Below are 17,573 nucleotides of genomic sequence, written 5' to 3' on the forward strand. Positions count from 1 at the left end.
TAATTATCCGTCATATTTTATTTCATTAATTTTTCTTGGGAATACATAGTGTAGTCTTCATTGTGTATTTAAAGACCATATTTTTTCAAATTTCTTTTTGATGCTTAAAAATCATTTGCCTGCGGGCGCCAATACCCCCTTTCCATTTTTCTTTTCAAAATGTAACTCTAGTTTATTATTGTGGACACAATTTTCAAACTTTATAACCACTTGCAACTAAAAAATATAATTTTATCATGAGTTTGTTGTCCTTCATTTATTTTTTCTGGAGAATACTTAGAGCCGTATTCATTGTGTATTTTAAGACCATATGTTTTTCCAAATTCTATTTTGATTCTTAAAAATAATTTGCCTGCGGGCGCAAATACCCCCTTTCCATTTTTATTTTCAAAATATAGCTCTAGTTTATTTTTGTGTACACAAATATTAAACATTATGAGCCACTTGCCACTAAAAAACATAATTTTATCATGGTTTAATTATCCGTCATTTATTTTTCTTCAGAATACAGAGCTGTATTCATTGTGTATTTTAAGACCATAATATGTTTTTCCAAATTTCTATTTTGATTCTTAAAAATAATTAGCCTGCGGGCGCCAATACCCCCTTTCCAATTTTTTTTTCAAAATGTAGCTCTAGTTTATTTTTGCGTACACAATTTTTAAACTTTAGCAGCAAATTGCCACTAAAAAACTTAATTAAATCATGATTTAATTATCCTTCTCTTATTTTTCTTCAGAATACAGAATGTAGTTTTTATTGTGTATTCCAAGACCATAATTTTTTCCAAATTTCTATTTTGATTCTTAAAAATAATTTGCCTGCGGGCGCAAAATACCCCCTTTCCATTTTTTTTTTTCAAAATATAGCTCTAGTTTATTTTTGTGTACTTAATTTTTAAACTTTAGTAGCCAATTGCCACTAAAACTTTAATTAAATCATGATTTAATTATCCTTCTCTTATTTTTCTTCAGAATACAGAGTGCAGTTTTTATTGTGTATTCCAAGACCATAATTTTTTCCAAATTTTTATTTTGATTCTTAAAAATAATTTGCCTGCGGGCGCCAATACCCCCTTTCCATTTTTTTTTTTCAAAATATAGCTCTAGTTTATTTTTGTGTACAGAATTATTAAACTTTATTAGTCACTTGCCACTAAAAAACATAATTTTATCATGATTTAATTATCCGTCATATTTTATTTCATTAATTTTTCTTGGGAATACATAGTGTAGTCTTCATTGTGTATTTAAAGACCATATTTTTTCAAATTTCTTTTTGATGCTTAAAAATCATTTGCCTGCGGGCGCCAATACCCCCTTTCCATTTTTCTTTTCAAAATGTAACTCTAGTTTATTATTGTGGACACAATTTCTATATTTTATTAGCCAACTACCACTAAAAAAAAAATTTTATCATGAGTTAATTATCCTTCATTTATTTTTCTTCAGAATACAGAGTGCTGTTTTCATTGTGAATTCCAAGACCATAATTTTTTCCAAATTTCTATTTTGATTCTTAAAAATAATTTGCCTGCGGGCGCCAATACCCCCTTTCCATTTTTTTTTTCAAAATATAGCTCTAGTTTATTTTTGTGTACAGAATTATTAAACTTTATTAGCCACTTGCCACTAAAAAACTTAATTAAATCATGATTTAATTATCCTTCTCTTATTTTTCTTCAGAATACAGAGTGTAGTTTTTATTGTGTATTCCAAGACCATAATTTTTTCCAAATTTCTATTTTGATTCTTAAAAATAATTTGCCTGCGGGCGCAAAATACCCCCTTTCCATTTTTTTTTTTCAAAATTTAGCTCTAGTTTGTTTTTGTGTACACAATTTTTAAACTTTAGCAGCAAATTGCCACTAAAAAACTTAATTAAATCATGATTTAATTATCCTTCTCTTATTTTTCTTCAGAATACAGAATGTAGTTTTTATTGTGTATTCCAAGACCATAATTTTTTCCAAATTTCTATTTTGATTCTTAAAAATAATTTGCCTGCGGGCGCAAAATACCCCCTTTCCATTTTTTTTTTTCAAAATATAGCTCTAGTTTATTTTTGTGTACACAATTTTTAAACTTTAGTAGCCAATTGCCACTAAAACTTTAATTAAATCATGATTTAATTATCCTTCTCTTATTTTTCTTCAGAATACAGAGTGCAGTTTTTATTGTGTATTCCAAGACCATAATTTTTTCCAAATTTTTATTTTGATTCTTAAAAATAATTTGCCTGCGGGCGCCAATACCCCCTTTCCATTTTTTTTTTTCAAAATATAGCTCTAGTTTATTTTTGTGTACAGAATTATTAAACTTTATTAGTCACTTGCCACTAAAAAACATAATTTTATCATGATTTAATTATCCGTCATATTTTATTTCATTAATTTTTCTTGGGAATACATAGTGTAGTCTTCATTGTGTATTCTAAGATCATAATTTTTTCCAAATTTCTATTTTGATTCTTAAAAGTAATTTGCCTGCGGGCGTCAATACCCCCTTTCCATTTTTCTTTTCAAAATGTAACTCTAGTTTATTATTGTGGACACAATTTCTATATTTTATTAGCCAACTACCACTAAAAAAAAAAATTTTATCATGAGTTAAGTATCATTCATTTATTTTTCTTGAGAATACATAGTGCAGTCTTCATTGTGTATTCGAAGACCATAATTTTTTCCAAATTTCTATTTTGATTCTTAAAAATAATTAGCCTGCGGGCGCCAATACCCCCTTTCTAATTTTTTTTTCAAAATGTAGCTCTAGTTTATTTTTGTGTACACAATTTTTAAACTTTAGTAGCCAATTGCCACTAAAACTTTAATTAAATCATGATTTAATTATCCTTCTCTTATTTTTCTTCAGAATACAGAGTGTAGTTTTTATTGTGTATTCCAAGACCATAATTTTTTCCAAATTTCTATTTTGATTCTTAAAAATAATTTGCCTGCGGGCGCCAATACCCCCTTTCCATTTTTTTTTTCAAAATATAGCTCTAGTTTATTTTTGTGTACACAATTTTTAAACTTTAGTAGCCAATTGCCACTAAAAAACTTAATTAAATCATGATTTAATTATCCTTCTCTTATTTTTCTTCAGAATACAGAGTGCAGTTTTATTGTGTATTCCAAGACCATAATTTTTTCCAAATTTCTATTTTGATTCTTAAAAATAATTTGCCTGCAGGCGCCAATACCCCCTTTCCATTTTTTTTTTCAAAATATAGCTCTAGTTTATTTTTGTGTACAGAATTATTAAACTTTATTAGCCACTTGCCACTAAAAAGCATAATTTTATCATGGTTTAATTATCCGTCATATTTTATTTCATTAATTTTTCTTGGGAATACATAGTGTAGTCTTCATTGTGTATTTAAAGACCATATTTTTTCAAATTTCTTTTTGATGCTTAAAAATCATTTGCCTGCGGGCGCCAATACCCCCTTTCCATTTTTCTTTTCAAAATGTAACTCTAGTTTATTATTGTGGACACAATTTCTATATTTTATTAGCCAACTACCACTAAAAAAAAAATTTTATCATGAGTTAATTATCCTTCATTTATTTTTCTTCAGAATACAGAGTGCTGTTTTCATTGTGAATTCCAAGACCATAATTTTTTCCAAATTTCTATTTTGATTCTTAAAAATAATTTGCCTGCGGGCGCAAAATACCCCCTTTCCATTTTTTTTTTTCAAAATTTAGCTCTAGTTTATTTTTGTGTACACAATTTTTAAACTTTAGCAGCAAATTGCCACTAAAAAACTTAATTAAATCATGATTTAATTATCCTTCTCTTATTTTTCTTCAGAATACAGAGTGTAGTTTTTATTGTGTATTCCAAGACCATAATTTTTTCCAAATTTCTATTTTGATTCTTAAAAATAATTTGCCTGCGGGCGCAAAATACCCCCTTTCCATTTTTTTTTTTCAAAATATAGCTCTAGTTTATTTTTTTGTGTACACAATTTTTAAACTTTAGTAGCCAATTGCCACTAAAAAAACAATAATTTTAGCATGATTTAATTTTTCTACTTTTATTTTTCTTCAGAATACAGAGCTGTATTCATTGTGTATTTTAAGACCATATGTTTTTCCAAATTTCTATTTTGATTCTTAAAAATAATTTGCCTGCGGGCGCCAATACCCCCTTTCCATTTTTTTTTTCAAACTATAGCTCTAGTTTATTTTTGTTTACACAATTATTAAACATTATTACCATTTTGCCACTAAAAAAACAGTAATTTTAGCATGATTTAATTATCCTTCTTTTATTTTTCTTCAGAATACAGAGCTGTATTCATTGTGTATTTTAAGACCATATTTTTTTCAAATTTCTTTTTGATCCTTAAAAATCATTTGCCTGCGGGCGCCAATACCCCCTTTCCAATTTTTTTTTCAAAATATTGCTCTAGTTTATTGTTGTGTACACAATTTTTTAACTTTAGTAGCCAATTGCCACTAAAAAACTTAATTAAATCATGATTTAATTATCCTTCTTTTATTTTTCTTTAGAATACAGAGTGCTGTTTTCATTGTGAATTCCAAGACCATATTTTTTTCCAAATTTCTTTTTTGATCCTTAAAAATCATTTGCCTGCGGGCGCCAATACCTCCTTTCCAATTTTTATTTTCAAAATGTAGCTCTAGTTTATTATTGTGGACACAATTTCTAAACTTTATAACCACTTGCAACTAAAAACATAATTTGATAATGATTTAATTATCCTTTTTTATTTTTATTTAGAATACAGAGTGCTGTTTTCATTGTGTATTCTAAGACCATAATTTTTTCCAAATTTCTATTTTGATTCTTATAAATAATTTGACTGCAAGCGCCATTACCCCCTTTCCATTTTTATTTCCAAAATACAGATCTAGTTTATTTTTGTTTACACAATTATTAAACTTTATTAGCCACTTGCCACTAAAAAACATAATTTTATCATGATTTAATTACCCTTCTTTTATTTTTCTTTAGAATACAGAGTGCTGTTTTCATTGTGAATTCCAAGACCATATTTTTTTCCAAATTTCTATTTTGATTCTTAAAAATAATTTGCCTGCGGGCGCCAATACCCCCTTTCCATTTTTTTTTTCAAAATGTTCCTTTAGTTGATTTTGGTGTATACAATTTTTGAACTTTATTAGCCACTTGCCACTAAAAAACATAATTTAATCATGATTTAATTATCCTTTTTTATTTTTCTTCAGAATACAGAGCTGTATTCATTGTGTATTTTAAGACCATATTTTTTTCAAATTTCTTTTTGATCCTTAAAAATCATTTGCCTGCGGGCGCCAATACCCCCTTTCCAATTTTTTTTTCAAAATATTGCTCTAGTTTATTGTTGTGTACACAATTTTTTAACTTTAGTAGCCAATTGCCACTAAAAAACTTAATTAAATCATGATTTAATTATCCTTCTTTTATTTTTCTTTAGAATACAGAGTGCTGTTTTCATTGTGTATTCTAAGACCATAATTTTTTCCAAATTTTTATTTTGATTCTTAAAAATAATTTGCCTGCGGGCGCCAATACCCTCTTTCCATTTTTATTTCCAAAATATAGGTCTAGTTTATTTTTGTGTGCACAATTATTAAATTGTATAACCACTTGCAACTAAAAACATAATTTGATCATGATTTAATTATACTTTTTTATTTTTCTTCAGAATACAGAGTGTAGTTTTCATTGTGTATTCAAAGACCATAATTTTTTCCAAATTTCTATTTTGATTCTTAAAAATAATTTGCCTGCGGGCGCCAATCCCCCTTTTCCATTTTTTTTTTCAAAATGTTCCTTTAGTTGATTTTGGTGTATACAATTTTTGAACTTTATTAGCCACTTGCCACTAAAAAACATAATTTAATCATGATTTAATTATCCTTTTTTATTTTTCTTCAGAATACAGAGCTGTATTCATTGTGTATTATTATGTTATATTTTTATAATTTTATATTCTGAGCGGAGTGATGAATGCATTGTTTTTGTGTCTGTCATCAGTCATCACGTTTTATGGCAGTAAAAATTCTTCGATTTTTGACTTCAGTACCTCAATCAATCAGAAAGTGAATCTAGTTACTTTGGGGGTTCAAAAAAAAATATATTCTTAATATATATATTTAAATATATATAAAAAGCATTCTTAATATTTTTCTAAATAATTGATAAAAACAAACTAAAAATTAAGGGAAAAACTGGAAATTATAAGCACAATCAGTTTTTGACAAAATCAATTTTCTTTTTTGATGTAACTTTAAGACAATTGATCATAGATATATACAATTTTCACCGTATGTATATATAAGTATATTCTATCCACTGTGCAATTTTCAAAAAATTTCTTCTTAATTTGAACTATTCATAGGTATTTTGAATTTTCGATAATTACTATTTTTTTTAAATTAATATTGATAAAAATGAATTTATTGGGTAGAAATGTTTGAAAATTTAACACAAGGCTCTTAACATTTGTTACAATGGCAGCTGAAAAATAAATGAAATTCATAGTTTTTTTTAAAAATAATTTTCATCATCTTTCAATTTTAGATTTGAAAATTTAATACATGATTCCTTACAATTTTTTCAATCTTTATCACAATGAAAATGTCCACTGGAAATTCATATTACATTTTCATAAGCATTTGAAATTTAAATTCTTACAACATTGGATTTTCACTGGATTTCATATTTAGTGATTTTGGTGTTACTTTAAAAAAACGGCCGCAGATACTAGAAATTTTCACTGAATGTTTATATCTCGATTTTCTATATTAGTTACTATTTTTAAAATATGTAGATTTGTTTTGAGCTATTTACTGATATTTTAATTTTTTAACTTTTTCAGTTTCACAAAATGTATTTGTTGGGTAGAAAAGCTTGAAAATTTAATACATTGTAACAATAGCAGTTAAAAAATATTTAAAATACATAGGTATGATTTTTTTTTTATAAGCATTAAAAGTTCAAATTTTGACTAAACACGTAAAAATTACGGCAACGTTCAAATTATTTTAGATAGAAATTCATAGATGTTTTTCTTTTTAGATCTAAAATTTGCAAATTAAATACAAGGCTCCTAATATATTTTTAAAATAGCAGTTTAAAAATAAATCAAATTTATAATCACAATTTTTTTATATGCATTAAAAGTTTGAATTTAGACTACAAACGTAAAAATCACGAAAATTCTTAAATTATTTTATGCTAGAAATTCATAAAAAAATTCCTTTTAAATCTAAGATTTGAAAATTTTTAATAATTTATAATATATCCTAGACCAGAGGTATTCAAACTTTTTTAGCACACGGCTCCTTTGGGTGTTCACAATATTTTTACTGCTCCAAAATTATTATGAACAAATTGAAACTACACACGGATGCAATATGGGAAATATGTTATATGTGTGATATTAATAGTAAATTTAGTATTAGAAATAAAACTTTAAATGTTCGAATCGTAAGGTGTGACGTTTTCATTTCCATAATGATTGCAAATAATATTTATAATAATTATACAAGACCTAGGTATGATGTTGGTTTTCTGTGCTTTGACGCGGCTCCCTTTTCAAACTTTAGCGACGCCCTTGGGAGCCGCGATGACGCACAGTTTGAATACCTCCGTCCTAGACAGATAAACCATCTCCGCTCAGAATCGTTTTTCATATACAATGATATAGTATCATTGGATTCAAATTTAATTCCATCAATTATTTTAACCCATTTGTAACCTACTGTACAGTGGAGCGACATCCACGGTTTACCTGCTTTTTTTATTACTTCTTGAAAAACATACGCTTGTGGGCACCGATCCCCCATTCCCATTTTTTTTTCCTAATTTAACACAAGTTTATTTTTGTGTACACGATTTTTAAACATTAATATTCAAGTGGTCTCTTAGTAATCATTAGTTGATAACGTTTGACGATCATTATTATACATTCTTAAGTAGGTAAGCGTAGAAGGCAGAGGGTAGGTACTAAGTTCAATTTAATACACTTAAGCAACTTATCGTTCGAACTCAAGCAGAATGAGTACATTACAAGGACAAACTGCAAAAAAAAGCATATCTGTTGTGACAAAAACTTTATATATTATTGTTGTGATACGACCAGGGACGGCCTGGGAGAAAAATTCAGGCCGGGAAAATGTATTACCCAGGCCACTTATTAATGTTTAGGCGTTACTATAGTGGTGGAGGGGGGTAAGGGATTGCTGAGCTTATATTCTACTCCCACACTACCAATTTATTTATTATCTTATCTTTTAGTTTTTATTATATTATTAATTAATTATGTAAGAGGACATAAATAAAATAGACTTTCAACCTTCAATCAGTATCAATATTTTAGTGAAACTGTACATCTCAATTAAATTTCGAAACATGACATTCTAGTTTCTAGTTACACCTATCTCTATGACTATAGATTTTCTTTAAAGAAATGAACAAAAAGTTCAATTAGCCACTATATGCTTGAATTTTTTATAAACAATAAAATACAATTATTATTATAGCTGGTGTGTAAAATGTAAATACGTTTCATAGAATAATATTATTGTAATAATTTCTATCGGTTATCAATATAGTTGGATCGGACTAAAAATAGAGTAGGTGGTATGGGCTGTGAATATTATTACTATTTACTATTTAGATAGCAATCCCGGCCCGCGTTCGTGTGCGCTAGCCGCGAAGTACCTAATCTCTCCAAACTCCGACGAAACATACACAATAATAACAATGCTTTTATGCATTCCAAAATACCCATGAGCAACTCTAGTTATTACTTATTATATAGTAATAAGCACTAATAACTTATTATATTACAATTTACTGGCAACGGGTGTTCTAATTTGGATTTTTATACTGTATAGTATACAAGTTTACTAATATTAAATATGTAATTTTAGTTTAAAGAAATTAAAAACTACCTAATTATTTTAAAAAATAATGCGATACAGCCGTCAGGCCAATGAAAAATCCCAATAGGCAGGCCACCGGGAATCTCCCGGTATCCCGGTGGGCCAAGCCGTCCCTGGATACGACTACTCCTACAGTTGTCGGCAACGACTTGCAGTCTGATGGAAAAAAGGTTAATCACTGGTTGGTGTAAATATTGACAATTTACAGCGCCATGCACACAGTTATAATAAGAAAATAATTATAGTTATATATACAATGAATAATAATAATTAATATTTTAAATATTGTCATATATTCTATTTTGAAACAAATATTTTATTTTTCAATTAGGACGCATTTTGCATGGCATGGTTAATCAATTTTTCAAAAAACATTGCATGTAGTTATCATAATACCTTATATTATCATAGATATACATATACCTGGTTTGAGGATAAATCGTTATTATTAAGCGATTTCATAAAAATTTAAAACTCAAACGCTCAAAACATTTTTTCTATAATGACGCTTCAAATTTTCTCTATAGCTATTTGAAACAAAACATATGGAAAACATAGTAGTGTATACAATAAATTCATGCATAATATGAATTTACAATTTTAAAAAGAGCTGAAAACAGTTCTTTCAAAATGTTGTAGGGTACTAGGTAGATAGGTAGGTAGGTACTTACATAGCTAAATGTTTTTAAAAAGATTAAAAATTAAAAAAATAGTTATTGACTTTGACACGATTTAATATATTATACAAGTGAATACTGAATATACTATATTGGTATCTAGGTACCTACTGAATTTGTAATTATTTAAATGTATTTATCATTATCCTTATTAGTTATTACTAATTTAATTAAACTTATTAGTTATTACCTAATGTTTTGTTAATAGCCAATGGGTCCCTAAAGATATTAATTTTTTTGGCTTGTGCTCTCCATCGCTACTTGGGGGGAACTTTTCCTTCCGGTAATCCTACCCCCAAGATATGAGTGTTGAATACTTTAATTAGTATTTTAGAAGTAGAAAATCTATATTCTATATATTACAGAAATAGCATTTGTAAAGCATATTAGAATAATCTTTATAATGACTAATTTAAAGACATTTTAATATTCATATTGATAATACATTACACATTTACACTAATCAGTAGGTAATGAGGTTTATCTATAGATACTAGTATAGCTATATAAACTATTGGATATTTGATTATGAATAGGTACATAACTAAAACTAAATAATTTAAAATAAACTAATTAATAATTTGTTGTTGTATGGAAAAGTATAGATAAAAACATCCATTATTAGGTCCAGGAATATAATATAAGACTGAGTGAGCACCTTCCGACTTTCAAACTTCAATCCTTTTCCTCACTTCTAAAATGTTTTTAATTATTATACTTACCTTTTTTTCGATTATTTATAATTTTATATCATCTGAAAATATGTAAGTATATTAATATATTTATCAAAATAAGTAGGTACCTAGGTAATGTAATGATTATTTAAATCTATGTATATTGTACATGTGTGAAAATGAGATCTTTGATAATTACCAAAGATGTTAGGAATCACTCCGCATTTGATAGTCATGCGGTTTTTTTTAAAAATAGATATAGTACCTTAGAGAGCCTATATAGAGTAGGTACCTATAAACCAAAATAAATAACCGGTGAGGCCTGATGGGTATATTATCATACCGACTATATCTTTATGTAGCCAATACCATAATGTAGAAAACATAGACTTATAATTTATATTTTAAGTCTATGGTAGAAAAGGATGTTTTAGTACAAAAAAGTGCTACTGCCTACTGCTCTGACAAGTATAGTGGTGGCGAATCATATAATAAATTTATATCACATCAGAAAATCATCCAAGGATCATTAAAGATTTACCCAATGGACTGAACAAAGCATAATAGAAAAATTTGATAAATGAAATAACTTTTGTGCTAATTAATATTTTTTTTCTATAATTTGTTGATGCTGCGCCTGCACTTATCATAGAACTTTTTTTAAATTTATAATTCTGAAAATATGTTATTAAACTATACCTATACGTGTAAAAAATTTAAAAATATTGATCAGAACATAAGTTATTTCGTTTGTCAGATCTTCTGTTGCATTGTATGACGTATTGACATATGTTGTTAAGACTATACAATCAGAACTTGTGGCGATTACGCTCTTATAGTATAGTGAACCGATTTTTTTATCATGGGCCTACGTGAATTATAAATACATGACAATTCAATTCACATAGTGTATTAAACCACGTGTGGTTATTTTAATAGTAATATTTCAGAAGTATAATTCATATACCATCAAATATATTACTATTTATATGTTTATACTTTGTTACTTTATATTACACCTAATTTTTTTTTTTTAAAAGCACCAGTGAACTCAATTAGAAATCACTTCATTCGGAATCTAAAACAGTGACCAAATATTATTAGGTATATACCATACCTATACAAAAGAATACATTATAATATCAATTTCTATGATATTATAGATTGTTAAAAACAATAATTAAATAATAAGATGGATTTGTATTATAATAGTTTATAATATTATATTTTCTGATATAATGCAATGCATTTTACATTATCCCTAATTAGATAGGTACCTACATGGTAAGTTGTGTAACTGTTGATATTAAAATTAAAATTGTGAACAATGTATTAACATCATTAATAGCAGGCATCGAACAAATAGGTACCGAGTACTTGTATACCTATAGTAGTAATTTAATACCTTTTTATAGATTTTGGTATTAATCATTCATAATGTAATATGTAAGTAAGTAGTTATATAGGTACCTATATAAAAGGTATGTTAAATATTCAAAATTACATTTATGTTACTTATTCAATATGTAAAACTCAAATCACAATTAGTAACACCCTGACTACATTTGTACATTTATTGTAGTATTATCTAATAAGTTTACTCTGACATTCAAAATATGTGATTTAAGGTTTTTTATACATTGATAAACAGAAGTACTTATTTATTATATTTTGTGGTATTTATTTCCATGGTTTTATGTCATTCTTTGAGTAGGTACCCACACTTATTTTTATATAAATTGCATATAGTTTACTATTATAACTTTGAATCATGGTCGGTGAAACATTTAGGGGTTGGTGAGTACACTGGATGTCAAATTAGAGAGCAAAGAAAAATTAAAATCCTCCCAAGTGATTAAAATCTATTTATCAGTGATTGTTACTAGTTAAGTATTTTTTTGGTGTTGATAGCATACTAAATAATTATTTAAAACAGTGTTTCACAACCTGGGGGTCGCGACCCCTTTGGGGGTCGCCAACTTATTATTTAGGGTCGCAATCGAATGATTTAAATCAATGCGAAAATTAAAAGCTCAAATAATAAAAAAATAAAATATATTTATATAATAAAATGAAATATTTAATGTACGTTTTTTTTAATTTTAAATAAATATAATATTATAATATGTATCTTTTATATTTCTCGTGTACAGTACTTGTAGTAACTATAGACTCTAGATTATTTATAATGATAATCTAAGCGAGTATGTAAAAATATATATGTAGGGGTCGCTAAAAAATTTAAATTTAAAAAAGGGGTCGCCACAGTAAAAAGGTTGAGAAACACTGATTTAAAACATTAATATGTCAGCAACATGGACATATAATTTATACTATTTAGGTATACACATTATACATATTATATGATTTGCACCTTGCAGTTAGGCATAAAAGTGACAGACAAGAAATACTAACAGTATAGCTTTGCATTAATTATACATTTATACATACCTATTTAACCTTTTTATTCTTTATTATTATTGAAAATAATAATTTTGGGTGGCATATTTTATTCAACTGGCAGTTAATTTAAAATTCTTCATTTGCATATATATAAATGCTCAAGTTAACAAAAAACAAAAATTAAATTGCTGTTTCTTACCAGCTTATATTTGTGTTAATTTTTTCTAGAAAAAAAACAATTTTTTTTTTAAATTAATTATCAATACAAATTATTTATACAATGTTTATGAGTATAAAAAATAGAGAGTAAAACAATATTGATTATCCTAAAATAAACGAATAAGAAAAACTATAGATAGGTACATTCAAATAAAATACAAGGACAGATATTATTGATTAAAAATTGAAAACAATATATTTTTGCAAAGGTGAATTGTTGGATCCCTGCCTCAGTATCTACATATTATTGACAGAGATTGATATAGCATATTACTACCTATACTTATATAACTTTTAGTTTAAATAAATGCAAGCGTAGAGGACCATGCACGCTCTGAAGCATTGTTAGTCTTAACTCTTAAGCTTTTAGAGCTGTCTAGTTTTAGCAACAATTATATACCTACAAAATATACCTTTTTTTGCTTTGTAATTCTTATGACCAAGCAGAATAATAATACGAGATAATAGCACTATGCGCTCTTCTGGCACGACAGAATATAATAATAATTGTAACAAAAATATAATAAATATAATATAATAACTCACAGTAGTTTGTGGAGTGCAGACTGGCCAGCTGGTCCTGAGCTATAGGTATTATAATACAAAAAAAAACACATACAACAAAAGAATACAATTCTTTAAAGTGTTACAAAAAATAGGTAGCTGCTAATGAGTATAATATAAAACTGACGATTGCGCTTATTACGTCAGTAATAACTAATAATACTATAATGTCACACTGAGAATTTAATATAATAATTTAATTTGGTACAATTTAATTAAGCCTTTCTGGCGCTAATAATTATAATAAAAAACAATATTTGCACAAACTTATTTTACAATTATTAGAAATAATAAATATATTTTTTCTTTGCATACACCGTGTTAACGAGACAACGTTTTATACGAGACGGACAAAGAAGACAGTGTCACGGCGGCCGTGTTAATTAAAAATTTGCATAGCCGTTGCTGCGCCATACGATAATGAGTCTTAATTATCTATGTTATATAATTCACAAGGCACATTTAAATAGGGTACATACAAAAATAAATATTATGGCAACAGGTGATAGTGTGTGTGTGTGAGTGTGAGCAACCAGCTATTCTCTGTGGCCCAGTGGCGGCTATCAAACAAAAAAAAGGTGTAATAAATTTTGAATTTAGTTACCCACCCACCAACCCTGGTATACAATTTAGTGCCAATTTAGTGCCTAACCAATAATTTACATTATTATTCTACCCTCCTATTAATAGAAGAAAAAATAGTTTAAGATTTTTTTTATTCAATTTAGTAATTTGTACAATATTAATTTTAAGTAACTAAACTTAAGTTTAAGTAACTGGTTAGTTTTTCATAATAATAATAATAACAATATATTAATTGAATAATTCACACCGAATGTTTAGTTAGTACAGAACTTTCTTCAGCAAAACTTTTTAATATATTATCATGATCAATAACTTCTGAAATATCTCTTTCACAACTTATTATCAGTAAGTCTTCAAGTCTATTTTCTGTCATGGTTGTCCTTAATCTAGACTTAATGATTTTGAGTTTTGAAAAACCCCTATCTGTTGATGCAATAGAAACTGGGAGAATCAGTGCAATTTTCAGAGCTGTATGTAGCACTGAAAATACTGAAGCCAAATTATTGTCGTGGAGTACTTTGTATACATTTTTCATACTACATGCATTTATTACAGTTATTGGATTCCGTTTGGGTAGAACTATTTCTTCTTCACTACTGTCTGATTCAACGCTATCATAATTCTGCACATCTTTGTGAAACGATGTAGGTAATGCTGTTGTTTCTTCAAACATTTTGTAAATTTGACAAAATTTTAAATATTCACTCTTTAAGATATCAATGATTATGAATTTATTGTAAATTTTACAAAATTCAACAAATGCGTCATCAGGTATTCTATTTGAATTATTTTTAATCTCATTCATTCTTTTAATGGAAAATAGTGACAAGTCTTTGTAAATGCCCACAGCTGAATTGTTGAAATGCCCAACCGAATGGTCATCTGGACCTTCGATCTTTCTAACATTATCCAAAGTATCTATTACAGAGTCATAGGTTTCAAGAACAGCTTGCAGTGCTCTATCTTGTGACATCCATCTAGTTGTACTGACGTGTTTTAGACAACGACCTTTTTTTGTCCCTGAATATTTAATTTGCACTTCTTCAAAATAGGCAACTCTTTTTTTACTATTACAAATGAAATTATATACTGTTTCCATATTTCCAAATAGGTCTACAGCATCTAAGCTGCATCCTACTGTCTTTGCTTCAACAAGATTTAATCGGTGAGCTGAACACCAGATAAAAGTCGCAGTGGGGCACTTTTCTTTAATGAATGACTGTAGGCCATTATATTCTCCTCTCGTGTTCTGTGCTCCGTCATAGGACTACCCTACTAAGTAATTTTTCCAATCAAGGCACAAAGATGAACATATATCTTCAAAAAGTTTAAATAATCGAACACCAGTAGTTATGGATGATTCTTTTAAAGCAAGTAAACGCTCACATATTTGCCCATTCATTTGAAGATAACGTACAACAAATGATACTTGTTCTCTTCTAGAATAATCAAAGGTTGAATCAATTGATACACTAAAGAATTTTGAATGCTGTAGTTCATTTTTGATCAATGATTTTATACTGTTAGAAATGCTTGAAATTAGTTGATTCTGACGATTTTTTGTTAAAAAATTAACTTCATGTTTTTTTGTTGACATTTCTAATTGAGTAATGTATGAAGCGAGACATGGAGAGTATTTTGACATCATGTCAATCAGATTTAAGAAATTTCCATGATTACCAGGTTTTCTTAAAGATTCTCGATGTCCACGAAATGCTTAACAGTTTCTACTCAAAAACATTGTTGCGTCGATTAGTACTTTAATTATTTCTCTGTTAATTGCTTTTTCTTGCTTATTTTTTTCTTCAAGTAATTACAATATAGGCAAGGCAGTCAATCTCATTTTAAATTTTAATGATGCTTCAATATGAAAATCTGAACACTCGTGTAATTGTATACTGGAAATAGCTCTAGACTAGAGTGCCTTGATAGAGAGAGTGTGGCCATACGGAGTATTGCTCTGATTGGACGAAATATTTTACCGCCATTAGTTGGCTACTTTTATTTTTGATAAGATGCTTTTACATACACAATCATAAGTTTTTTAAATTAAAAACAATTTACTATATGTATTTAATTGTTATTATTTGTTAAATCGTTTGAGTATAATAATTTTCGAAGTTTGCTTTAATTTTTGTAAGTATAATTTTCAGTATACCTGTATGTTAAGCATAAATTATCAACTACAGGCAATCAACCTATCTGATACCGTGTAATATGTAGGTATTTATAAAATAAAATAATAATATATATAATAACATTATTTAGTGTATTAAATAAAATAATATACACTTTATAATATGCACTATAGTTTAATTACAATTCGAAAAATGCCTGGGTGTGCAGACGTTGGATGCACAAATTCAAATAAAAAAGGATTTCTAATGAAACATTTTCCTAAAGATGCTGCCAGAAGGAAAATGTGGCTGGTAAAAATGAAGAGGGATAATTGGGTACCAACAAATTACTCATGCTTGTGTGAAGTAAGTAGACTACCTAGGTATATTTAAATAACTAATTATAGTTAATTTTAAAAAGTTTAATATAGGTAGGTATACCTATGTATTTATTATTCAATGTGTATTTACCAGAATATATTTTGTGCATAGCAAGTAGGTACCAGGTACCTACTAAATTTTAGCAATTATTTTATATTTCATTTAATCATTTAACTTGCCATGTTTCAAAATATATTTATTTTAACCAAAATAAATAAATAAAATAAATACCTACTAAACTTACAAAAAATTTAGTTACAAAAAAAAAAATAGGTAGTTTACATATTAAGTAGGCTGTAAAAAATATTGATTGTCTGTTTAACTTAATATTTATTGATGTTTTATTTTGCAGTTACCTATCTCATAAGTAATACATATATTAGGTATGTATAATTTGATAATATAATTTATATACATTGGTTTGGGTATAAAGTATTATTTTAATTTTCAGATGTCCAATTACTGAATAATGTTATTACAGTGCCTTGAAAGAATCTATCAATCCAGAAGTCTCCAATTATAGTTTTTAATTTTTAGTAAATAAATAACTAATCCTACACATATTTTGAGTGAAAAAGATTGGCTATTTTCATCTATTCAACCGGGCTACAGAAAAATAAATTAAGAAATTATTTTAAATCTATATGAAATTTAACAATATATTGTAAAATCAATTACTAATGCAGGGTTGCATGAAACATCACTAAATTTTTAACGAATCAATAGTGAGCTAATGGTTCCTTTAACATGATTTAGTGGCTTATTAATTGTCCATTAAATGTTATTACTTATTGAACCATTAAATAATTACATTTTTTATGCAACTAGGCATAATTAGTTTATTTGAAATGTGGCATTATAGCAAGATGCCACTGCAGCTACCAATTTTCTAAAAGAAAAAACATTTGTAAAACTCAAATATATATTTCCATGTATACTAATTTGTCTATTTTTTTTATTAAAATGGTAAACATTTAACACTATCAATAATTATTTTTATTTACCTATTTATTTACCTTACTACAAT

General features: G+C 27.3%; 1 protein-coding gene, 1 long non-coding RNA gene and 1 pseudogene across 2 annotated transcripts in view; 1 reads left to right on the forward strand and 2 right to left on the reverse strand.

Annotated features, from left to right (window-relative positions):
- Positions 1-17,573, reverse strand: part of LOC149054915 (uncharacterized) — a 78,342-nt gene that overhangs the window by 56,422 nt on the left and 4,347 nt on the right. The gene's annotated exons all lie outside the window — the stretch shown is intronic.
- Positions 13,611-15,696, reverse strand: LOC107171938 (uncharacterized; annotated as a pseudogene).
- LOC149054917 (peroxynitrite isomerase THAP4-like) lies at positions 16,379-17,526 on the forward strand. Its single transcript, XM_089229586.1, has 3 exons — positions 16,379-16,531; positions 16,899-16,929; positions 16,998-17,526. Exons 1-2 carry the CDS (start codon positions 16,379-16,381, stop codon positions 16,911-16,913), a joined length of 168 nt encoding a protein of 55 aa, XP_089085712.1. The 3' UTR covers positions 16,914-16,929; positions 16,998-17,526.

The sequence above is a fragment of the Diuraphis noxia genome, unplaced genomic scaffold (genome assembly GCF_037042655.1).
Source record: "Diuraphis noxia isolate RWA-SAM2 unplaced genomic scaffold, SU_Dnox_SAM2 contig0005, whole genome shotgun sequence".
Taxonomy (NCBI): domain Eukaryota; kingdom Metazoa; phylum Arthropoda; class Insecta; order Hemiptera; family Aphididae; genus Diuraphis; species Diuraphis noxia.

What these genes read in the sequence shown, in the direction of transcription:
- LOC149054917 (XM_089229586.1), top strand. Translation starts at nt 16,379, where the DNA reads ATGCCTGGGTGTGCAGACGTTGGATGCACAAATTCAAATAAAAAAGGA.